Source organism: Ambystoma mexicanum, chromosome 8, assembly GCF_040938575.1.
Source record: "Ambystoma mexicanum isolate Mex_15411 chromosome 8, UKY_AmexF1_1, whole genome shotgun sequence".
NCBI lineage: Eukaryota > Metazoa > Chordata > Amphibia > Caudata > Ambystomatidae > Ambystoma > Ambystoma mexicanum.
The window spans coordinates 992,625,708-992,651,650 of NC_090929.1; the positions used below are offsets into that span (position 1 = coordinate 992,625,708).

General features: G+C 46.7%; 1 protein-coding gene across 1 annotated transcript in view; it reads right to left on the minus strand.

Moving 5' to 3' along the window:
* Positions 1-832: 832 nt before the first annotated feature.
* Positions 833-25,943, minus strand: part of VPS13D (vacuolar protein sorting 13 homolog D) — a 3,263,180-nt gene continuing 3,238,069 nt past the window's right edge. Inside the window, exon 70 of the mRNA XM_069610908.1 lies at positions 833-1,506. Coding sequence (XP_069467009.1) covers positions 1,375-1,506 — 132 coding nt within the window. The 3' untranslated portion in view covers positions 833-1,374. The remainder of the gene's footprint in view (positions 1,507-25,943) is intronic.

Sequence of the window (25,943 nt, forward strand, 5' to 3'; positions counted from 1 at the left end):
AGAGTTGTAGCCTTTTTTTATATTAGTGGCTAGGCAGATATAAGGGAAAAGGATTGTGAAGCTCACATACTCTATGTGTAGGTGTCTCCAAGGAATCCATGCAATTTCCCAGTGGCTGCCACTGTCCTCAGATTTCATGGTAGCTTGTTTCATCCCAAGCATCTTGTTTTTTTTTTTTTACCCTGTTTGAAGGTGTGTGTTACTTTTCCTATTGTCTTATCCACTGGTTCCCTTTAAGTTTAATTAATTTCTGAATTGTTTGTATTTTTCTCCCACAAATCCTGTTATTTCTTCTTCCCTCCTTAACCTTGCTGCTAGGACCAGTTCAAACAGACTTTTGAGACCGTTATGCTTGTTCACAGAAGAAGGCCAACCTCTTCTTTCTTTATAACATTCTGATTTTCTTTTCTTTTACTTTACTTGGGATGTCAATTACTGTTTGTTACTACTTCCATCTATTCTGTACATTTTCCACTTGAATTAATTTCTATTTTGGCAATAAAACCTTGATGTAATTTTCCATTTACTTTTCGTTTTTCCTTTTTTAGTAAAATAGCTCTCATTTCAACTTGAATCTTTCCATTTGTGGTGGCCTCAATGCCTTTTCTTTTTTAGTTGTCACTTTCCTTGACTTGACCACAAGATGGCCACCAGGCTTTCTCTACTTTACACCTCTAGACACAAACGTGTTTCTAAACCCAATGTAGACCCTTTTCAAAAATAGACATCTCAAATTATTCTAGTCTGAAATGGTGTTTGAAAAAAATAATCACAACTAAACTTGGATAATCTGCATTGCTTCTGTTAACAAAACAGTAATGTATGGCCTTAGTAAGACAATTTGCTTTTAATTCAAAATGAACGGATGTAGTTTTTATTACCAAAAATAACCATCAATCTCTTGGCATTCTACATGGTACAAATCACTCGAACTAGATGCATAAAATCAGTGCAATATAATTTTCAATATAACCTCTTTTTTAATTACTTTACAGCATAGTAGCAAACAAATCTTTACAGACGCACCTAAGCCCGATTTACGCTAATATTTATATTTACATCCAAAATCCTGTTGTACATATTTACATGTTAGTAAAATAAAGGGCTTCCCAGTAACCATTTCAATTATATATGTATTTTTTTACTGTTATATATATTTTTTTATATTTCCCAAAATCTATGTAGGTTCAAAATATGAAATACTTTAAAAGATACAGTGCACTTTTGTTTCTACAAGATATTTAATTCATGTAGAACCATATTTCTTCATTGATTTGTAGCCATTGTCCACTTGTGAAGTGGGCTTTTTAATGCCAGAATAGGCTTTCCGTTTTCCAATAGATACATTTAGTGGCAGTGGAGTTAGTTGACAGTTCAGAAGTCTTGTTCCAGGTGCTCTTGGTCTTCATTTAATCTTAACATCAGCTGCTGTTCATAATAAAGACTCTTAGCATAATTAATTTCTTGTGATATTTTGATAGCAAGGGCCTCTGACTTTACATGTACCTAAACAAACAAAAAGAGGAAGATTGAATGAATATCACAATCTGATTCTCATTTAGATGATTTCTTCAATGATCATCACCACAATGACAATATACAATTTAGCAATGTTACCTGAGGAGGAGGTGCAAAGTAATGCCCCGGGCAGGTTTACTGTCAAACAAGGGCATTACCAGGGCCGGCAATGCCCCTCCTGCTAGGGTAATATTGCTATTAGTATCCAGCACCATGTACCAGATACAAATAGTTTTGTTTTTTTAAGTTGAGAAAGGACGCTGTAGTTTCACATCGTACACATTTGTTTTTAAAAATATGGCCACCATGTAACTGGGAGAAGGGACTCCACTTAGTCCCTACTCCCTTTCCATGGCAGCCGTTCGCACAGCTGCAGGGACGCGCCAGTGACACAGCTGTACCCGGCACCGGAAAGCACATGGTAAGTGGGGTGAGGGCTGGAGTGGGGGGGAATATGTGTAAAAGGAGTGTGGGGGTGGGTTGGGAAGAGGAACGCGGTGCGCAGGGGAGCACTTACCTGGCGGGGGAAGATGGAGGCCTCCAGCAACTGAGGAGGCTCGGAGTGGCGAGATCACCGTATGGTAATGCCCCCGCTTCAAGCCTCCTCATTGGCCGGGAGGACTAGACCACATCCCCACCGGGTACTAATCCGTGGTATTTAGAAGTCTGTGATACATAATAGGTTGCTGACATGCAGGAGAATAAGGGGGTTTTCACAATCCATAATACTTTAGTCAACAAAGTATCTCACACATTTGTTGTTCCCCATTTTACATCATTCACTTGTATTTGTTGGCGTTTTAGTTTTTGCCAACAAAGTTTAAGGCAGGATAATTGAGCCAAGTCATGTTATTCCTTTCTCATAAAGTGTATAATAAAGACAGTCATTAATTGATCGGCAAAAAGAAAATACATTTGCTTTCAAAGATTGAAGTGCTGAAGTAATTAGATGTAATCAGAACATGAAGCCCACATGCTACCTATGTTATTCTATCAGCTGAGCTATTTTACCCAACTCATCAGGAGCTCAACAAGAGCATATTAAGACAGTCTCCTCCAATGAAAATGACAGGGCTCATATCATACAGTACCTTGGTGCCATCTATAGCACTGTTAACAAAAAATTCTACTAACATACAAAGCTCACGTTTGGAATATTGAAAAGTCCATGTCAATAAATGTCCCAACAATATTAAACGTGAATAACTGGAGATGCTAGCCTGTAATGAATTAAGTAGTAAGGCATCTGATTCCATGTGATGGTTGTTTGCTGATAGATTTGTTCGGATGCTGTGTGGACAGATGTCCTAAACAGACAATCCTTGATCATGGGAAGAGCTCTTTGTACTAGTGTATATCTCATGAATACCACTGTAATCTGAAATCCTGGTCAATAGGCCCATGGTCTTTGGCAAGATCGTAATTCCAACCTGTCCCAGCTTTGGGAAATGTCTGGTGTCTTTTTTTTAATTTTTTTTTTATTTGATTTAATTGTATAATACAATTTTTACAAAAATAGAGATACAATCCTCCCATTAACTGTTCGAATTTCACAAACGGAACGGCACGGAGTCTTACTTTAACCTATGTTACCATCACACGTAGTTCCATCTCTGATTCTACACCGGGATCAAGAACAGGGTCCGCGACCCCCACAGGAGTGGCGAGGTAAGGACACCCAGCTGGCTATCCTGCCCATCCGTATCTGCGGTCAGGTAAGCAGGCCGATCTCTCGAAAAAACCCTACCACCGCGATCACCCAAATAGTCTTTTCCCCACTTATGAGCCGGCACCACCATTCCTCTTCCTCATAGACATATAGGTTTTTGAACAAGTGTCCGAGGTGTCTCTGGCGGGGGCCCGTGACGCCTAAGCAGTTGAGCAGGAGGTGTCTTATGGTTTCAGCCATCTCTATCTTCGTGCAGAATCTACATGCTTCGTCCGGGACCAATTTTCTACGGAATAGGACTTCCCTTGTGTGAAGAATATTAAGACGGATTCTTAAAATGTTCATCCTGAGTTTAGAATCCGGTTCCCTTAATAAGTAAGGTTTGAGCTCGTTCACTTTAGACAGCTGAGAAGGAGGATCTTTGAACAATTTTGAGGCGGCAGCTTTTTCCAAAGTGTCGATCCAGTCTTGATTTAGAAGTCGAGATTTCACCTTGGCGGGGTTGTTAATTAGTTCATCTTTAGAACTTCCATCATTCTCTAAAATTGATTCGATCTTTGCCATCCAACTTGTGAGCATTTTACATGATCCAGACCGGATTTCGTACTGGATTTCTTGCATGATCCGTGGGGGGCTTGGGAGTAGGCACTTTCGAAATAACATTGCTTCGTTACGAGAGACAATAGAGGTCAAAGATTGTAAGGAAAGTTCCCTTCTTATTATCACCATTGGTAGCGAATCAGGAAGGTTAAGGACCTTTCTCCAATAAAAACCTTCCACTTTTAGCCAGAAAGATGTTGGCAGGTTCGGTAGGGCTTCTGCTCCATACGTGAGTGTCGGGATCACTTTGGCCTTGTAGAAGGTTATCACAGGGGCCATGGTGAATTTTCCATATTTTTTCAATATTGCCCGAGATTGAGAGGTGAGAAGTCTCGCCTTGGTCATAATGTTCTCCTGCATCAATTTTTCCTTGCAGTTCTTGTTGATAATCACTCCCAAGTATTTAAAGCGGTCTACCAATTCGATTTTGATGTTATTTACCGCCCATGTGAATTTCTCTGACTTCCTTTCGTTTCCTCCCAAAGTCATGATTTTGGTCTTTTCCAAATTCATCAAGAGGTTGTTCTCTTTGAGGTAGGAATCGAGGTTATTTATCTGTCTCTGGAGGCCGATAGGAGTTACATCAAAGAGGATTATGTCGTCCGCATATAGCAATCGTGAAATTTTGCTGGCTCCCAATGTCGGGGGGAACGTCCGGACTCTAGCTTCAAACTCTTTGAAGTCAGCCGTATATGCGTTATACAGGGCGGGAGCTAGAGGGCATCCCTGCTTTACCCCTCTTACTGTCTTCATCCAGGTAGATAACAGGCCTTGGTTGTTGAGCCGGACACATATTGTGGTTTCCATATATAAGGCCTTTATGGGTTCCAGTATCCTTGGGGGGCAAGCGTGGAGTTGTAATTTATCCCATAATCGTTGCCTGTCTACCCGGTCAAAGGCCTGGACCAGGTCGATGAATGCCATATAGATCTTGGGGCTGCCATCGAATACCTTGGCTTTTAGTGTGCTCACTGCCAGAACATTAGCCAAAGTGCCGACATTTTTCACGAAACCCGCCTGGAAGGGATCCGACAGGCCAGTCGCCGAGATCCAGTTGCTAAAGTTGTCCAGGATTAGGGCACCAAAGAGCTTTCCTATGGAGTCTAGTAAAGCAATGGGACGATAATGTGAAGGGTTGTCTTTAGATCCTTTTTTGAAAATAGGGACCAAAATCGCTTTCTTCCAGGATGATGGAATAGTCGAGAGTCTAATACAGTTTGAGAAAACTTCCTGGATGAAAGGGGCCCAAAATTCCAATTTGTTCTTTATGTCGAAATTGGTTATGCCATCGGGTCCTGCCGCTCTGGATCCATTGAGCTGAGTTATTTTCCCTTTAATTGTGTTCAGGTCCGTTGGAATTTCCCACAGTTCTCCTGAACTAGGTGTCCAGTTCTCTATTACCTTATCCCGGACTCCATATAGGTTTTCAAAGTGAGATATCCAGGATTTTTCACCGATTGTATTTTGTAGTGCCTGGTTCACTAGTTGAGAGTCACCTTTAATCAATGACCAGAAGTCGCGTACCTTTTTACCACTAATAGCACTCAGCATGTTTTCCACGTCTGACTGGTACCTATTTGCTTAAGTTGACTTCAGCCAGACTTTGTAGGCTTTTACTGCAGTAGCGGCTTCAACCTTCTTGCTCGGTGACATTGTTTTTGCTGCCTCCCGTTGCAGCTTTCTGACCCCCTTTCTTCGGATAACTAGCTGTTCATTGTAAGTGTGAAGTGGGGCTTTAATTCCGTGTTTTAGCACCTTTTTTTTTTCCCGGTGGTAGACTGTTAGTAGGGGCAGATATTCAATCCTGATTGCTGGGCTTAGCTGCTTAATCAGCTTGCGTTCCTTGTATTGGTTAGTTATTTTGGAAATGGCCACTTCCGACAGTCTCAGTCTTATCCCACTTTGGTTTACTAGCAAATCCTGTGCGCCGTACTCCGCCTTTCTTCTCCGTGACTTCCACGAGAAAGTTAGTAAATTATGGTCGCTATGCTGTGTTCTTGTAGTTATAAGGGATGAGCACAGCGGCAGGAGGCTCTTGGACACCTGGATGTAGTCAATTGTAGCCGCTTGATTTCCTCTTTCCCAGGTTGGAATATCTTCTGTCTTCTTATCGGCCCTTTGCCCAAGGATGTGCATCTCTTGTGTCTAGAAAGTTGTGCCACATGCTGTTTCTATCTTGGGGCTCTTTGAGATCAAGAGTTAGGTCCATACTCAAATCTCCCGCGATGATCACATCGCTGGAGGTAGATGTTATTAGAAAGTCATCTATTAGGCTCTCAATTTGTGCGAGGAAAAAGTCATTGTTCACTCGCTTTGGGTTCCAATATACATTAATCAGAAGAATTTCTGATTCATGATTGTGGTCCGGAGGGCCTTTCGGCCTTTCCCACTCCAAAAGCGTAGCTAAAAAAAATTCTGAAGCCACGAGTGTCTTGGATAGTGATAGCCCAGAGCCCGCTCTTATGGCCGTAATGAGGCCGGATCTAGGCCTAGCTCTCTCCTCTCTAAGGGCCGGTGAGTGTGCCATTTGAAAACCGTCCAGCGTTGGTGGCTCCATTAGCCACGTTTCCTGCAAACATAAAACGTCGAAGCTCCCCAAGTTGACATCTGAAGAGACCGTAAGATGGCTGAAGCCTCTGGTGTTCCACGATCCCAATTTCAGTGATGTCTCCGGGACTTCCATAGAGATCGATACTTTCTCTGAAAAGTCACCGGAAAGGACGTCTAGTGGCTACTTCCCGTCAACTTGAGAGTGAGGTGGGTACTTGTTATTGTTTCTCCTTCCATCCCCAACCGGGTAGATTTTCCCCGAAAGATTTCTGCCTGGCTGAGATATTTCATCGGCTTGCTCCTCACGTTGAAAGATTCTTTGGGTGGTATTTCGTGTCGAGAAAGGAACCCGGAGAGGACTTCTCTCCCCACTCCTTCTCCTTTCTGTGTCGCGTCGATTGTTCAAATTGTTAGGGGCTCTCTGAGTCCGATTTCCATCATGTTTACTAAACATTTGAGGCCTTGTGGGAGTTTTGTAAGGTGACAAGTCTCGGTCATGATCCTGGTGTCTGGGTCGATAGTGGGACCGCTCCTGTAGAGGCGAGGTTGGTGTTTTGCCCTCCATAGCATTTGACACGTCAAAGCCCAGATTATGTAATCTGTCTCTTGCATTCCAGATTTGATCTTGAATATAGTTCGATCCAATATGTAAGAACGAACTATCAGTTCTTCCATTAGGGTTCGGTTCCAAAATATTTATGTCTTTTGTGACATCAATATGGGATAACCGACTCTCCTGGAATAATTTGAGTAGGGCCTTTCGATTTAATATCCAACTATCCTGTCTTTCTTGTGTTCTTTGGAGTTTGAATGTTCTTGTCATCGTTTTTCTTTGTCCAAGCAGTGGTGGGCTGTTGAGGCGAGTGAATCTGCCCTCCCGTCGACCTGTGCCCAACAAAGTGTGGATTCTAGATCTATAATGGCGTTTGGGTTTATCCAATGAAGGGCTCCTGTACTTTCTGCTCTCTTGTTGAACCCAGGGGTTTTTCACCCCGGGGGAGCTGTGACTTTGATGTGGATCTCGGGGGCGGGCTTCCACTTGATTTCTCCCGTGGTGTCTCTTACCCAGTGCTGGGCCTAGATTCTTGCTTACTCTTCTCTGGAGCGAAGTGGTTTTTACCACAGCCCGCGGAGAAGTCGAGGGAGAGTCGAGAAGCAAAGCCTTTGATTTTGGTTCGTCCTTTTCTCCATTATCACGAGTTTCCGGTTTTTTTCTTTTTTGGGCCAACGCTTGGGGAATTTCTGATTCTGATTCCTCAACCGTGTAAATGCTCATATTCAGTAGATCGATTGAGCTACTGGAGCCTTCTCGCGATCTTTCTAAGCTCCGAGAGGTCAACCGCGTCTTTTCCGCGGGTTTTAGTTTGAAGACTTGACGATTTTGTGTTGGTGGAGTGGTTTTTCCTTCATTCCTCAAGTCCTTATTCTCAGGTTTAGCCTTGTGTGTAGGCTCTCGCTGGGACTTATTTTTCAGAACTTTCTTCCCCTTAACGACTGGATTGTTTTGGCCTTTATGTTGGAAAATTTCAAAGGTAGATGGAATTTTCATTGTGGAGAAATCTATTGGTTTCACAAATGGTTGAATTACTGCGTTTTCTGGGAGGGTGAATGCCACTGATCCATTTTTCTTTCCTGATTTACTGGCAGATCTACTCAGAGACTGGCCGTCCTTTGTGTTATATTCCGGTTGGTCAACAGTTTTCACCGGGGAGGGGGGTCTCTCTATAAGCCATGCCCCCCCTCAATGTCCCCTTCCCCCCCACAACCTTGGGTCGTCACAAGGGGTTCATTCGTCCCAGGTCGATCTATAGTTTGTGTCCCTTGGGTGTTTGTTTGCCAGTTTGCCAAACTTAGATTGGGAATGACTGACCTTTCTGCGGGCCCTGATCGATTCTCAGCACTAGAGACTTCCTTGTCATCGCCTTTATGATGTTGGTGTGCAGTGATGAAGCCCTCTAGAAAGGTCAGTTTAGTATGCATATGTGCAATCAGAGTAGTTTGATCTTTTAAAGTGTCGCTGATAGCTTCATATAATTTCCCAAACGGGGCCAATGCAATGGTAACCGAGGACAGCATAGACATGAGATCCTCTTTTTTCAAGGACATTTCTAGCACTTGACTAGGAGCATTTTCACCTTGACATCTAGAAGCCAGCAGAGGGCCCAGATCTTTGGAATATCTCGAGCTTGTATCGTTTGAGGGGACATCCCCTTCAGTTTGTGATTCTGGACTAATCGCTATAGGTTGAGAGATTCGTGAAGCAGGAGCTTTGGGCAATGCAGGAGGGCCCTTATCCGAAGCTGGGGGCAGATGTATCTCCCCTGTTGGGGTTTCCAGCGTGCCCAAGCCCACTACTTTCTTCCTCGTATCAAATAAGTTGTCAGTAGACAGGGTCACGCTTCCAGGGGTGCCGCTTCCCACTGGTATTGTCTTGGCATTTAGCTGAGTTATGACCAGCTCTTTGTTCAACCAATCGCTGGGTGCAAGACCAGAACCGGGTACTATGCTGCTCTTCCCGGTTACTGCTTCTGCACCCATGCTAATTGGGTTCAGGGTCCGGTTCCCTTGAGTCGGCTGATATAGTGAGTTATTTGCCACTTTCTCTGGCTGGAGAGTCATCTTAGGGGGAGGGTTCAAATGTAAGAAATGCATTGCTCTGTCTTCCACTATGGCCAGCAGTTCTGCATCTGAAATATCTTGACGTACTGCTTCCTCCATTCGTGTTTTTTTCCCAAAAAACTCTTTCAGAGTTGGTTTCGATTTTATACCTTGAAAAGAAGGGTGTTTTTTCCCCCCCACCTGCCCTCTTTTATATGGGGGTTTAGCCCTTACCGCTCTGCGAGAGGACATCTTGTGGCTGCCTCCCGCCCTTTTCGCGAGTTGCCTATTATCTGGTCGGTATTTGTTACTATATCCGCCACATCTGTTCCGAGTGGTGGGACGATGTTGGATAAGAGTGGGGGGGGATCCTTTACGCCGGTGTTCAACGCTGGAGTTACCAGCCGCGGAGGGGAAGCGCAGATTTGATCGCCCCCATCTTCTAAAACGGATCCCGCTGTCTCCCACCCCTCTTTTTCTACCTCTCCCACCTTACCCACAAGTTCGCCCAAGACTTGGGGAACTGATAGTAGAACAGCTGAGTCCGGGGGTGTTCTTAACTCCTCCTCTCCCTCTGTGTTGTGTATCATGACCACTATCCGCTTCTCCTGGGGTGCGGAGGAAAGTGGCTCATTGGTGCCCCCTCGACTTAGTACTTTCTCCGCAAGGGAGTCCAAAGATTGGGGCAAATGCCAGGACCCCATCCCCATCGTCTCCCGTGCGGGCGACTTAGGTTGCTCGAGGCAGTCTCCTTCCGCTCCTTCAGCGCACAATGGGGCTATTACCGGGTTTATTATTCTTCCACACCCGATTTCTCGGCCCTGAGCTATAAGGGTGGATGATGTGACTGTAGGTGTAGGGGGGGACACAGGACACATCGATGTGGCTGTAACAGCTTGCGGGTTTTCTAAGACTCGTCCCGCAATCGGCACTGTTTTAGCCGGCAAACCTTCCACGCCCTGAGATTCAGTCGGAGGGAACCTAAAGTCACTTACTTCGTTCATCTCAGCAGGCCGGATAGTATTTACCTGAACTTCTTTTCCCGCGTGTTTTATTCGGGAAATCCGCTGCAATCTCAGGGTTGCCAGTTGCTCCACACTTTCTGGCGAGGTTACACAATCCTTGTTGTTGCACAGTGGCGGACGAGGTTTGCCGTTTCTTAATACGTGCTTGTCCTGGGCCTCCTGGGCCTCCACCCCAAGTTTCCGCTTTGCGTGCTCCTCTATAGCTGCCATCCGCCGGGCCTGAAGGGCGATGGATCAATATGCAAGCAAGGTGCGTTCGTCGCAAGCTCGTCAAGCAGTCACGCGGGCCCGCGGACTGCTGACTGCCCTTGTCAGTCCCTTCGCGGTCCGCTTCGCGGAGGGCTGGGTGTTTGTAGAGTGGAGGGCTCGGGACACGCCTCTGAGCACACGCCTCCAACAGTAGAACCAGAAAAAGTACTCGAACACCAGCACAGCGTGCTGGTACTGCTGACTGCCCTTGTCAGTCCCTTCGCGGTCCGCTTCACGGAGGGCTGGGTGTTTGTAGAGTGGAGGGCTCGGGACACGCCTCTGAGCACACGCCTCCAACAGTAGAACCAGAAAAAGTACTCGAACACCAGCACAGCGTGCTGGTACTGCTGACTGCCCTTGTCAGTCCCTTCGTCTGGTCTCTATACATGGAAAAACAATCTAACAGTCCAAGCCTAGAGACCATCTCAATCATCGAAATTACCAAGCAATGACAATTTGGCGCATACATCTGAAAGTCCAACAGCCGTGGTCTGCGTGCCAATATGGAATAAGAACAAGTTACTTACCTGCAACTCCTGTTTGCCAGCATGGGTCCGGCATGGATTCACATGCTCATGAATATTTCCCCCGTGAGTCTGGGAATCCTCAGTAAAAAAAGAAAAGCAGTTTCACTTTGGCCTGAAAAGTGCATTTCTCCTCTATAACCAATCACTGTCCTTTTGTCATACTGCCCCCATCCAATGACAGTCTCCCTAAACTCTACCCCAAGTGGCCATCTTCAGATTTGGTATAGCATGTATAGTGATAGTGTTAACCAAGAAAAGCCACAGAGGGGAAGGAAGGAGGGTTTGCATGTGAATCCATGGCATACCCATGCTGGAGAACCGGAGTTACAGGTAAGTAACTTGTTCCTTCTCCAGCATGGGGCTGGCATGATTCACATTCTCATAAATATGATTAAACATCAGTACATATACACAACCATGGCAGTTGGCAAGGCTCAACAGAAGCAACACACTTACCCCTGGAACAGACTCACCTCAGACAAACCGGTTGTGTAGCACCGCTTGGCAGACCCAGACCTCCTCCCTGGAATCCATGCCGACGCAGGTGATCCTCGTGAAAGTGTGGGTGGAACTCCACGTAGCAGCCCTGCTGATGTTGAGCAGGGGAACACCAAAGAGAAACGCTCTGGTGGAATGGGCTCTCGGCCTGCCTGGAAGTGGTCTGTCGACCAGACGATGACAGTGCATGATGCAGCCGGAGAGCCACCTGGATATGGAAGCCTTAGAAAGGGCCTTCCCATGATTCACAGGTCCAAAGTTCACAAACAGTTGAGATGTCTTCCGAAAGTCATTTGTGTGTGCCACATAAAACTTCAAGGCACAAGCAACGTCCAGCGAATGCAACATCCTTTCTGCCGGCATAGGAGGCTTCAGGAAGAAGACTGACAGGACTAAAGGTTTATTGAGATGGAATTCTGAAGGAACATTTGGCATAAAGGTCGGGTGGGATGTGCTGCACCAGTCCTGTAGTGTGGAAGAGCCAATAAGACTGCTTGCAAGAGAGGGCCTGGATCTCCCCGACTCGCTTGGCTGAGGTGATGGCCACTAAGAAAGCCATCTTCCATGAGAGAACCTTCAAAGGGGCTTCATGCATTAGCTCAAACTGGGCCCCCATTGTCAGGGGCAAGGAAAGGCTGGTGGCTATTCTAGGTTGTGTGGAAGGGTTTTCAGACAATGTTGCAGGGTTAAATGTGTCCCCTATGAAAATCCTTGTTTCCTTAATAACTTGCTGCAGAGATCTGCTGTTTACTCTTCACAAGATGGAGTATTGGGAGCTAGCCCAAGCCACGATGGGGGATTTTCTCAAGATTAGTTCTGAAATGGGAGCAGGTTGGAAGAACTCGCTATTCTAAACTGCCTTTCATCAGTTTCATTGGAGGAGATAGGACCTCTGTTTAAAAACTCCTGTTGAAGAATTACCTTTAATTGTAAATTTCAAGAGGAAAGCAGCGTTGGAAAAAATCTACTCGAATAAGCTGCTTCAGGAATCAACTTACTGGTGGGAGGGCAGCGTAATACAGAACTATTTAAAATATTAGGGTTCAGGAAAAAATAAGAACTAGCTTCTGAAAATGAACTATTATAACCATATTGCTCCAGCAGTTCATAAATGCTTATTGTGTGAAGAAACTTTCTGTTTAAAGCTAATTGGTCTGGTTTAAATGTTATACTACGCTGCTTTTCAGTTTGGTTATTTATGAAAAGCGGTTCATTACCGGAGCGTGAGGTGATCGCAGCGGTTTTCATTTACGTTGCAGTGTTCTGGCCAGACTTGCTTTTTTTTCAAATTTAGTTTATTGCTGAAGTAGCGTAGTTACAACATATTAAGACAGTATCGAGCACATAGATACACCAGAGCACAATGCTCGTTTTTGAAAATGTTCACCCTCCCCCCAACAATAAACGCAAACTTCCCTTCCCCTCTTCCCCCCACCAGTCTTTTGCGGTTCCAGAGCTACCACACAAATGTTCACTTCGGGTCTAGCTTCCATGTTTCACCGGATGCACCGGATGAGCCTCTGATCTTTTTCATGGGTCCATCCCGGGGCACACCTCTGTACACCATTCTCCCACACTCCATCGCTGGTGTGGTTTCCCCACTGCGGTTTCGCTCTCTCCGCGGGCTTGAGGGGTGTTATACTTATGTCACATCCTGCCTGTCCCCCTCCTCCCCTGTATCCTTTTCCCATTGCAGTCTCTCTGGGTCATACTTGGTCAAGAATGCAGCACACTCTATGGCCCATGTTGAGGTTTTGTCATGCAAGCATCTAGTTAGGTCTTACATTCTGTATAGGTCCAGTGTTTTATGAGCCCATTCTTTCTCTTCCAACCCTCTGCCGGGCACGCTCTGGCTGCCAGGACGAGGTAGTGGGGCATGTGCAGGAGTTTCACCCATTCTCCTACTATTGTTTCCATGCCAAACAGTTACAGCGTGGGTTCTGCTTCCCTGTCAATCCCCTGTAGCTCTTTGATCCAAACCAGGCCCTCCTTCCAGTACTGTTGCACCTTCTCACATCCCCACTACATGTGCCAGTAATCGGCTATTTGTCACATTTCCTCCAGCAGTGGGGATCTGCCCCTAGGAAAATTTTGGCTAGCCTCGCAGGGTCCCACTGCCACCTGTATAACAGCTTCAAACCATGCTGCTTATATTGACATGCCACTAATGTGCGGTGTGCATTGATGCAGTTTTTCCCATTGCTGCGGCCCCATTTCCAGTCCCAAATCTCGGTCCTACCTCCTTTTAATCCCACTAATATCACCCCTTCTCGCCTCTAGCAATGCCTGGTACAATCTGGATATGACACCCCTGCTCCCCTTCTCAGAGTCCAGAAGTTTCTCCGTACGTGTGAGGTTTCTCTGCAGTTCCATCTTCCAGTCGTCTGACATAAGCACCCATTTTAACTGTAAGAATTTGAAGACAGACAGACAGATTTCCTATTCCCAGGGATTCTTCAAGATCGACTAGCTCTATGAAACTGTCTTTCTTTAAAACCTGTCCTACTCTATCCAATCCCGTCTCGAACCATTCCCGAAACCTCTCGGGGTCGGTATACGTTCCGTGATCAGAAGGGCAAATATATGGCTTACGGGGAAGGCCAAGTAGTGACCCCAGCCATTTCCCTCCTGACTCTCCACAACCTCCATAGGGGGCCCAGGATCCTATGGGTATGTACCCTACTTGGGGCTGTGACCACTGGTGCCCATAGCCATTCCCCTATAGCTAAAGGGCTAAATGGGTAGTTCTCTAGTCCCACCCATTGCTTGTCTCTCTCTAATCGCAAGTGAGGTATCAGGGCTCTAAATTGGGCCTCTCTATAATAAGTGCACATCTCAAGTAGCCCCAGACCCACTTTTTCCTTGGGCTGCACTAATCTCTTGTATGCCACCCTTTGCTTTCTTCCCTGCCATAAAAATCTTAGTATTCTTTTTTTGACCTCCGCAAAATGTGATTCCGGGAGCTCTATCGGGAGTGCCTGGTAGAGGTACAACACTTTAGGGAGGAGCATCATTTTGATCGCGTTAACTCTTTCCAGCCAGAAGATCGTTAGTTTCGACCAGGCTTCCGGGTCCCCGAAAACTCTGTGTAGCAGAGGGGGGGGAAGTTACAGTCGTATAGTTTATTGAGGTCCCTTGGTATCCTTACCCCAAAGTACCTTATATCGCTCCTTTCAACTGGAATTCCCAGGTCGCTGTGCCCATCGGGTAGGACCCCTGTGTCCCCATGGAGTGGGAGGAGAGAGGACATAGTAACATTGACCTTGAAGTCAGACACCTCTCTGTACTCCTCCAGGGCACTGAGCACCTTCTGTATTGATTCCCTCATATCCGAGAGATATTAAAGTATGTCGTCAGCATTCATGCTGAGCTTGTGTGTCTGTGTCCCCACTTGTATCCCCTTTATCCGGTCGTCATTTCGTATCTTCTCCCCGAACGGCTCCGTCCCCAAGGCAAATTTTGTATTTGTATTTTATTTACTTGTATTGCACACCTGGCCCAGGGGCATCTGGGCGCATATCTTAAGAGTATACATGGTTACAGTAGCAGATAATACAGGAAATGAAAGGTGACTAATGTTAACATGAGGTAGCAAATGTACATAGGTTACAGTAGGCAGAATACATGGAGGAAGTTACAGAGGATACAATCTCAAAAAGGGTTACATACAGGTGGGGTAATCAAGGTGCAGTGGAAAGTGGTGTTAAGAATTAAGCTCGTGTAGGTCCATGGTCCTGGGCAAAGAGCCAGGTTTTGGCCTTACTCTTGAATGAGTGGTAGGAGGGTTCGGCTCTGAGTGCATTAGAAAGTGTGTTCCAGAGTTTAGCCGCAAGGACTGGGAAACTGGATCTGCCTGATTTTTGCAGTTTGAATCTAGGTGTGGATAGTGTGAGAGCGTAGGCTGATCTTAGTGGGCGGGATGAGGAGTGAGAGGTAAAGCGGTCAGTAAAGCGAATAGTAGGGGCGATGGGGGGCACTCCTGCCTAGTGACCCTGCCAAGCTTAAACTCCCTAGATTTGGCTCCATTCACTACCATCCGTGCTGTCGGCCCAGAGTTTATTGCCCCTATAGCTTGACGGATTATTTCCCTCGCCCCCACTTTACGTAGCACTGTGAAGAGAAAGCCCCATTCCACCCTGTCGAAGGCTTTTTCAGCATCCAGACTTAATAAGGCCTGTTCCCCTGGGTTGCCCTTCGTGTGTTCTATGAGGTCTAGTGTCTTTCTAAGCCAGACTTGCTTTTAAGCTAAAGTGGGAGTCTCAATTTGTTTGAATGTCGCGCTGAGTTAAATTTATTTACGGCAGCAAGCATTTCATTCACCCGCGTAGTGGCCGGTTAAAACATTATGTTTCAGGCTACTATGCAGCCACATTTATATACGGCGCTGCACTAGAAAAGACTGAAGTTTATTTCTGAAGATGCTTACTTCATTTTGGTCTGGAGTACATTGTTTGAGGAATTTGTTTCTGGATTCATGTTATGAGGACTTCAGTCAAAGAAAGACTAATCTTTCCGAGTGGTGTCGGCCAATTTGAAAGGATGCTGGGAATTGTAGTTTTTAAAGGTGCTCACGAGTAGGCAGGGAACTAAACATTAAACTAAAAGGAGCAACACAATGAAGTACATGCAAAAGTAAAAATGTTATTAGGAGAAAAAACCTCATAGAATTCAGCACAAGGAATGTACATAGTTTAAACATATTTTAAATATCCTTTGGATTGAAGTGTTGTCCCAATTTTGATGCTTGAAGGACTCACAGAATAATTGAGCCAGCATTTCATCACACTTGAGGATAAGGCACTCCAAGTTTAAGCTGTTTAGAAATTAACCCTTAAGGGTAGTTCAAGATAGCAACTACTAAGCAAGCACAAACATTAAATTCTTGGCAGTTTCAAGATTAGTTACTTATCTCCGGGCTTGGGGCAGAGGTCACACACAGGTAATAGGGGGGAAAAATGTATTTGATATAGTTAACTAAATGTAAAATGAAAAAACGAACATTTAATTCTTGTACAGGCTGCAGAATCAAGAAGTAATAAGAGCTCCTGTGTTTGTTATTTTACCCGTTTACCCTTTCCCTTTTTGGCTATACTGAACCTCAGTGTGCATACAATCAGTGAAGCGAAAAACAGCCAGTGGGGGGCTGTGGGGTGCAGCAGCTCCCACGGATGGGCAATTTCCGGTACATGACACCCATGAGCTTAGTCAAAACGACATTGAGCTCCCACGCTGGAGCAAGAGCCTTCACTGGTGGAAAAGTCCTGTAGAGGCGTTTGAGGAACTCGTTGACGAGCCTGTGCGACCATAGGAGGGTTTACCTGGCTCCCTGGTGTACCGGAAAATGGCAGCTATATGCACCTTGATAAAGGCGTGAGGAAGTCAGCCCTGGCCAGCAAAAGCAGGTACTGAAGGAGTTGCAGAGCTGTGATTCGCAGCGGCGCAATATTCCGAGTCCTGCACCACACCTAGAAGCGTTTCCACTTGTGGCCGTAACAAGACAACGTAGAGGAAGCTGTGACCTTGGCTAGGATCTTCTTACAGTCCAGTGGCAGGGTGTAGTGCCCAAACTCGAGAGCTGCAGGAGCCAGGCCATAAGGCTCAGCGACTCTGGGTCATGGTGCAGTATTGTTTTGCTTTCCCTGGAGAGAAGGTCTGGAAGTGGAGGCAGAAGGATGGACAGAGCCACTGACAGACGGAGTAGGTCTGGGTACCAGATCTGCTGAGGCTATGCTGGAGCAATGAGGATCACTCTGTAATGGCATTGTCTAAGTGTGTTGATCACACGTAGCAGCAGCGGAATTGGATGGAAGGTGTACAGGGAGAGCTCCTGGTTGAGAAAACCTGCTGGCGAATCTCTGGCTCTTGAAGTTGGCCGCCGTCACAAAGAGGTTGATCTGGGGCTGACCCCACTTGTGGAAGAGCAGGGATAGTTGAGCTCAAGTTCCCACTCGTGGCAGGACAGCAGCTCCCTGCTGAGGGAGTCCACAATGGTGTTCTTGGTGACTGCCAGGTGAAAGGGAATGAAAAATATGTCCTAAAGGATGGCCTAGTGACACAGGGTCTTGGCTTCCTGAGAGCACGGTGGTGGTGTTGTCCGTGAAGATCTGCATCACCTTCTGCCACAGCTGAAGTTGGAATGATTTGAGGGCACAGAGGACTGCCAGGATCTGCTGGACGTGGAGGTCTTTTTTCCTCTGCGAGCCAGAGGCCTCTGACATGTAATTGTCTGGGGTCCCACCCCTACAGGGAGGCATTCGTGGTGACCGTGGCCTGGTACGGTTGGGGTTTGAAAGGGAGCTCCTTGCGTGCGTACTCCCCACCATTGTAGAGCCTGCCAGAACTCCTGGGTGAGGGTGACCTGCAGCCACTGATCCTACAAAAGGGGACAAAGTGGATGCAGGAGGACATCATGCCCAACAGCGTCTTGATGGCTGGTACTGTTGCGTATTGCGCCGACGATAGGCGCTGCACCTTCCTTAGCATGCCCACCATCCTCTCCTCCGTGACTTGTTGAGATGGGCACCCAGTAACTGAACGTTCTACAATGGCTCCACACATTACTTTGCATAATTAATGGAGAATCCGGGCTCCGTCAGAAGAGGTATGGTGTCAGCTGTGTGCTGGCTTGCCAGTGCGTAGGAGCAGTTGAGCCAATCATCCAGATAAGGGTAGTCATGCATGCCCTTGAGGGGTAGATGAGCTGCCACTGGGGCTAAGCACTTCGTGAACACACTTGGCACCAATTTCAGGCCGAAGAGCAGCGCCTTGAACTGATAGTGCCCTCAATGGATCATAAACTGCAGGACCTTCCGATGTCTTGGGTGAATGGGGATGTGGAAGTAGCGGTCCTCCAGATCCAACGTTGCCAGGAAATCCCCTTCCTCCAGCTGGTCGAGCACGTGCTGCAACGTGACCAGCCTGAATTTATGGGACCTCAAGTACTTACTTAGGCATCTAAAGTCTAGGATCGGTTGCCACCCACCTGCATTTTTCCATGCCAGAAAATATCTGGAGTACACTCCGGAGGCCCGGATGCGCTGAGGGACAGGCTGTATCGCCCCTTTTCTTAGCGTGGCTTGAGCCTCCTGCTGCAGTTGAGCCATATGAAGTTCATGACGCGCCATAGGAGGAATGCACGGGCACCTGTCTGGAATTCCAAGGTGTACCCTTGATGAAGAACGTCCAGCATCCATTTGCCCGTGGTGATGCTCTTTCACTGTTCGACAAATTTAGCTAGCCGGCCTCCCAGTGGAGTGCAAAAGTGCGGGCCCGAGTCCACGGCCGGTTCAGGCCTGCCTGGGTCTGTGTCCTGGCGTGGGGGCTACGACAACGCTGGCCTCCACTACCGTAGGCCTGCGAGTGGCCTCTGTATACTTCCTGGGTTGTGGAGGGCTGGAGATAGGCAGTAGTATACCCCTTGGAGGACCTGCTGTACTTGAAGACCTAATGGACGACATCCTCCTCTGCTACAATGTCCCCAGAGAGAATGCCATCTCTGTATCTGTCAATTGCTTGGACCGTCTGGTCCACCGCTTTGCCAAGCAAATTGTCCCCATCGAAGCTTATGTCCACTGCCTTGGACTGGACGTCTGCCCTGAAATGTATGGCCTTCAGCAAACCCTGACGTCAGAGGGCCACTCCATTGCCCATCTGGCAGAACCCCAAGTCTGCAATTTCCAGCGCCACCGTAATGGCATAGTCGGAGCCACCTTGTCTTCTTGGGAAAGGGCCAGGGCTTCAGTCTTCTTGTAAGAAGTCCAAAGTAGGCACAAGCTTATACCAGAGGCCCCTGTCAAAGCGAGAAAGGATGGCCAGGGCATTGGCGACCTGATCGTAGAAGCGGCGGTATAAATGATGCACTTGTTCACCACATCAAGCATCTTACCCTCCTGATCTGGAGGCACCATGGAAGAGAACAATGGATTTGACCAGCGATTCCTGGTGGCGGCACACCCCACAGAGTCCGGAGAAGTCTGATCTCAAGCACCTGGCAGCCTATTCCAGGACCCAGTATTTCTTTTCCAGCCTGTCTTTCTTGGAGGGTGTGCTGTACTAGGCGTCTTCATCAGGACCAAACCTTCCTCCCAGACTTCGTCTAGCAAAGGGATTGACATGACGGTCTTTTATTAGGAATCTCGTTGTTGAAAGAGAAACCCCTCTTTCCACTTCTCCTCCGGCACCAAACTGAAGAGAGCAGACGCCCCTGAAAACAGGGCACAAAAAAAGCCATCCTCGTCTGGTGGCGAAGCCCGGGCGGGCTCGTCGGCACCCATCGGCTCCCTGACGGCCGTGACATAGTCATACTCTTCGGTATGAGTAAACGTAGTGTCCGTATCAGTGCCAGTGTTGGTGCATGGCGGTTCCTCCACCACTGCAGTCAAAGGGCTCTGGGGTAGCTTTGACCGCAGTGGCATCGGCTGATGCTTCAGCCCCCGAAGTGTCAGGCTGCCGCTTCGGCCTTTTAGGGCTCGGTTTAGGAGGACTGTGGACTGGACCAGGCACAGGGGCAGCCAGCAGCCTCTGCTGTATTTCTGACACCAAGGTGTGGATGGTCATAAGAATGTCCAGTAACATGTCCCTGGGTATTGGCTGGGGTTCCAGCGGAAAAGCTGGCAACAGATCCGGATTGAAATGCCCTGGAGAGGCAAATGGTTGATCCGACTCCCCAGGCGAGCCATCTTGGGACTGTCATGATTCCTGCCCCTCATGTCCCCAACCCTCCAAGATGTCAGGCTGGAGCCAGGCCCTGATCACCTACATGGCCCTCAAGGGCCTCTCCATCCCTCCAAAGACCCACTTGGAGTCAGACTTGGCGCTTGTGGCACCAGACTCACTCACTCTCATAGGATATCATTGGGGATTGGACTTGTAGTGCATTGATGGGGACAAGATGGATGTCCCCACATATTTTGGTTCCCAGAACTGCATGTGCAGTTGAGTCTTTTGGGTGTGGTTCAGCCCAGAGACACCTGGGATATCCAGAGGCTATTTAAGCCACGCCCAGGCTGAGAAACATGCTTTGTGTTTTCTGCACCTGCAGCTTGACACTCACCGTGTTCGGATCGGTCTCCAGTAAGCCTGCATCTTTCTTCTGCGCTCAGCTCCTGCAAGAACAAGAACACCGTTAGGAACAGCCTTACCTTGCGGCGCTTCTGCCCATCATTCATCGCTTCTTCTGTTCTGCGGGCATCTTCGGCGGTGTCATTCCCATTGCGGCACACCGCTTCCTAAGGAAAAGGGAAAAGAACAGAAAAAAGGCATTAGTAAGCATTCAGCAAAGCTTCGCTCATTTTTAAAGACTGTACGAGCTTCAAACGCTTACCTGAATCCCAGCCGCTCTGGGGGAACTCTTTCTCCGGAACTTCTCATCCATCTGCAAGAGGGAAAAGACACTCCAGGTTAGCGTGGAAACATCTAGAGGTGCTGCATACCGTGCTTACTCACTGCATTTCTTCTTCATAACCGGCCTCCACGCTGAAAACGTTGCGGCACCTAAAAGACACAGAAAAATAGCTCAGTTCAATACAAATACGAAAGGGTCGTATCGCGCTCTCACTCACCTTAAGCGCTACTCATCTCAGTAGCACGTCGCCAACCCCGGACGCCGGCCATCATCCAAGGAAGGAAAGCAACAAAGTTAGAGAACTGTTCAAAAGACTCATTATACTTACCTGTCGGACTCTTGCCAGTGAAGTAACTAGGCAGCAATGAGCCTACATCAATCAACGCGCCCCTGCGCTGAAAGCAGGACGGAGAGCACACTTTCCAAGAAAACAAGGTGAGCTGTGGATCAAAGGGAAGGGTTGGACCCCGGGGAAGAAGGGTTTCAAGCACACAGACAATAGGGAGTTAAACTCTACCAATCCTGTGTTTTAGGCCCAGTCTCCAGTCGAGTAGACTCCAGGGAAGGGTTTGAGGTCGCAGGAGGTCAGAACAGGCCGAGTGACGTCCCCGTGGATACCAGGTGAGCGTTACAGGGACATGGGGCCGATGCCCCCTTTGTGATCCGAGTAGTAGTCCTCGGGAAAGTGCTCATCATCAGAGCTCGTAAAAATGTGACGGGGTGTCCACGGAGCCCCCACCAGCACACCCGGCTACATCTTCACTGGCCTGGGTGAAAGTCCTTTAGAGGCAGCAGCTCCCTCAAACCTACCCGAATCCGTCCGGAAGGAGGCCACGATGTGCACCTGCACCCTGATAGGCACATTCATGATAGTCATGGTTGGGACCGCTGCAGCAGCCTGAGGCCGTGGAGGCGGAGCCACTCTCGGATTAGTCGTCATGACCGTAGAAACCATGGTCGCAGGGTCCCTCCTCGTTGAAGCAACAATGGTAATGGTAGTCGACAGGACCATCGATGAGGTGGACACAGATGAGTTAGTCAGGGGCTTGGAGGACAAAGGTGTCATCAACAGGGTTTTCAATCGGCCTCCCTCAGGCCCCTCCTTCGTAGTCTTGTCCTTGGAAGAGGATCTGTGCTTTGAAAGGATCAGGGACTTCCTCACCCCACCAACCGGTAGACTCAACCATGGACGGAGATTGGGACGGGTGACGGGTCCTTCCCGAACTGGGTCCCGCTGCCAGGGCGACCCTAGCAGGATCAGCAGTGTGGTGCTTAGCCTCCTATCGGACCCCCCTGGAATGAGCGCCGATCCTGCATGAGGCATGAGTGCACCCGGAGGCCGAGTCAGAGGTTTTCCCATCCTTGAGCCATGCCACTAACCTGCGATAACGATCCAGCTTCATCTTCGCCAGGAATCCACTGCAGATCTTGCATCTGTCCTCATTGTGGTCTGGGTCCAGACAGTACAAGCATTTGAGGTGCTGATCTTCTACGAAGACATTCTTCAGGCCGCACTCCTCGCAGTCCTTGAAGATGCTTCTCTTGCCTGCATTGGACATGGTTGAGGTGCGAAGTAGGCCCAAGCCTGGGTCTTCCGAAAAATTGGAGTGAAGATCTGATGATGGAGCTTGATCTTTGCCCACAACGGGTCCCTGCTGCCGGTAGTCAACCGCAACCGTCGACGATGGAGGATCGAAGTAAAAACTATCAAAAAGTTCTCAAAAGGTATCAAAAATGCATAATTCTTTTTTGTAATTATTTTATTTAAAATGTTTTAGTTTACAATTAAACTTTTCATTTTATACAAATTCACACTTTAATTTTTACATATTCATAATCACCAGAAATCCTTTTTATCAACTCGTATGGATAATCTGTCATACAGTATGGGACTTTTCCATAATCTTGTTCCAAAAATGTATAATTATTAGTATCAGGTTTTTGTCATGTCCTAACAGGATTTGTGCCCATCTTGCTTGTGCATCTAACTGTGTGTCCGGAATTTTGAAATAATCTTTACAAAGACTTCTTTCTGCCTTTAGCTCCGGGCGCTCCATGATTATATGATTAATGGTTTCCATACATTCAGTATTTTTACAAAATCTGCAGTGTTGTTGCGAGATCGGTACTTGTTTTATTTTAGCCAATCTGTATCTTGTTGGTAGTATATTCAACCATAGTTTCAGGTATGTATTCCTGATTGAATTACCCAGAAAAAGCAGCAGATAGTTAGGTAATTGGTTTATTGCTCTGTTGTCAATCCTTACTTTTTCATTCAGTGTTTTGATCCAGTCATTTTGCATGCATTTTCTTTTTGCCTGTTGTGGGCGATTTAATAGCATTTCTAATGCTATATCTTCATTTTTTAATATAACTGTTATTTCCGCCTTGCATCCATTCAGAGCTTTCGTACAGATGGCATTTGCCTTTGTTCATAGTACTTCAATAGCTGGGATCTCTTCTTCGCTCATCATTTTGCGGAAGAGGTCAATTTTCTTCCAAATCACCAGAGAGGCTAGTGATTGTGTTCCTATCTCCAGCCTAATTCTAGGCATTGGGAAAGAAGGTGGTAGCTTTAAGATTCTCCTCCAAAAAATTGCCTCTAACTTTGTCCAGATGTTGGGTGGTAATTTGGTTAATGTTTCACTCCCACAGGTTAAACAAGGTACTACTTTGTTTCTGTAGAAGGCTATGATTGACTTAAGAGAATTTTCCAAAATTTCCATGGAGAAAGGATCCTTGTCTCGTAAGCGAGTATGTCTTGGCCAGAAGATGTGCTGCCCATTCTTTTTCATTTGGGGACTGATTTATCATAATGCGCAGATATTTGAATGTCGAGACTGCCTTTAACGGCATTCCTTTTAATCATATTGTCAGAATTTTTGATTTTATAGAGCTAGGCTTCGGAAGTGACAAATTTAGTTTTCACAATATTGAACTTTAGCAAAATAATTTCCATGTATTGACTCATCATATCTAGGCTTCGTTGTAGTCCACTTGTTGTTTTGTCTGGTAATACTAGATCGTCTGCATACAGCATTAATGGGATCACTGTGGAATTTATAGTTGGAGGATTTATCTCAGACGACTTCATTTCGTTTTCAAAATCTGCTGTCTATAAATTAAAAAGGGTAGCAGCTAGTGGACAGCCTTGCTTTATTCCATTCCAGGTCTCAATATATGGAGTTTGAATTCCTTCTTTTGTGAGTCTTACTCGTATCTTCGTATTTGAGTATAGTAGTTTGATGGGTTCAAGAATATTTCTGGGTCACTTCCATTTTTCTAATTTTGCCCACAGCAATTGGCGATTAACTTCATCAAACGCTAGGTGTAAATCGACAAAGGCCGCCCATACTGTGATTTGTTTCTGGTGAGCTTCCTGTTTTATCAAATTGAGTAAGATGAGGTTTACGTTTGTCCCCACTTTTCAGACAAAACCAGTTTGTCTTATTGCAAACCTTTTTGCCCAGGTGCAGAGTTCGGTCACAAGAAGGGATCCAAATATTTTCCACAGAGGATCAAGCAGGGCAATCGATCTGTAATTTACCAGGTCTTCTCTCTTGCCCTGATTGAAAATGGGAATCAATGTCGCACAGTTCCATGTAATTGAGATCTGATTATATTCATTAATTAAATTGAAGATTTGTGTCAAAATGTCTGTCCAGATTTCAGGAGCTTGTTTTATGATATTGTTTGATAAACCATCCGGTCCTCGAGCACGGATTTAAGCCTGACCTTTTGAAATATAATACCGAAATGTGTTCTCTACACTTCTGTTCTGGGACATTCTGTATTAAATGGTGTTGCGTAGTGATATTTGGGTTTAGAAGCCTTCCCAAATCTCGTGTATTTCTGTTTTTAAAGCTTTCGAGAATTTTTTCTGCGATAAGTTGATATAAGGTGCTTCTTATCGTCTTGAGCCAGTTTTTATAACGTTGTTTAACTGCTTTTATCTGGTTGAAGCAGTCTTCCGTATTAAGTTTCCGCAGCTATTTTACCGTTTTCCTCAGTTCTTTCTCTCTGATCTGTGAATTGTACTGATGTTTATTTACTATTGGCTCTTTTGCAGGGGTGGTTGTTTTTTGTTGATAGGGCGCCAGGAGCCATTCATAGTTTAATTTTTCTAAACCTTCCTTCTTGGTTTGTTGATATTTGCAAGCAAGATGTTCCAATTGGTTTGGCTTTAACCGTAATCTATTTCTCGCAGCCGTTAATTCCATTTCAGGAAGGTTTATTTTTTGTCGTTGTTGTCCAATCATGCATAATTCTCGTGGAGAAATGCGAGAGGACTCCCAACACTGAAACACGCAGTAAAAATGTGAAGATGGCAGAGAGGGCGCTCGAGAGCCCCGCCAAGATGGCTGCCTTAGTGTGAGCACCCCATTTGCCCAAAAAAGATCTGGACAAAATTCTGTGCCATTGGCTTTGGAGAGGCACGACTGCAGCGTATCAGCACTGCAGCGGTCCCTGGCAATGGGTGCCGGCTAATCTGAGGCCTGGTGGTGCCGGCACAGCAAATATCGTTCACCCACGTGCCCGCAGAAGAGCCGTGGCAGGGACAGCAACATCGTGCTTGTGAAGTTGGGAGTAGGAGGAGCCTGACCTTGGTGCCTGCACTGTGAAGAGTAAGGGAATACCCAGCGTGGGCCTCCAGCGCAGTGGTGAACGTTGGGTGAAGAGTGTGCTTGAGGCTCACACAATGCTCAAATGACAGCAGGCTCTGACAATTTAGGGCTGAAAGACCAGGCTTTGCATGCGTCAGTGCTGATCTGGGTGCCTGAATATTGAATGCACACGCCGGTGGCATGGCTCGGCACCGTGCAGTGAGCTGCAGAGGAGCGGACTAGAGGGAACACAGTGCGAGGTAATGAAAGTAGTGAAAGACTCTTAGCAAGCCAGACATGTGAATGACTCTGTCCAAGGCCTGCTAGACTTTCAAGGGCACTGACCCATGGGCAGCGTAGGATAAGAGGCAAGGCGCGCTGTGCTGGATTGCCCCTGCAGTGAGGCAACTGACAGAAAGCCGCGCAAGTCTTCCTACTGTACCCATTCACTACAGACAACGCACAACAGCTTAACAGGTCAGTAGCAAAATGCTTTTGAGCTGGGAAGACAGAACTGGCTCATTCTCTCCTTTTCAAAAACAAAAAAAACCAACAGAAAAACTAGTAAAATAAATCACGGCAGTCATGAATGTGGCTGAAGGAGCAGAGTAATGAAGGCCATAACACTGCCTTATACGGATGGCATTCACGATTCCACTGAGCGGGTCAGGGGAATAGAGGAGCATTTCATTGAAAATTCTCTTCCTCTGCGCCCAGGAAAGCTTTAAAATTAGTCACATAAACTGGCTGAGTGACACCATT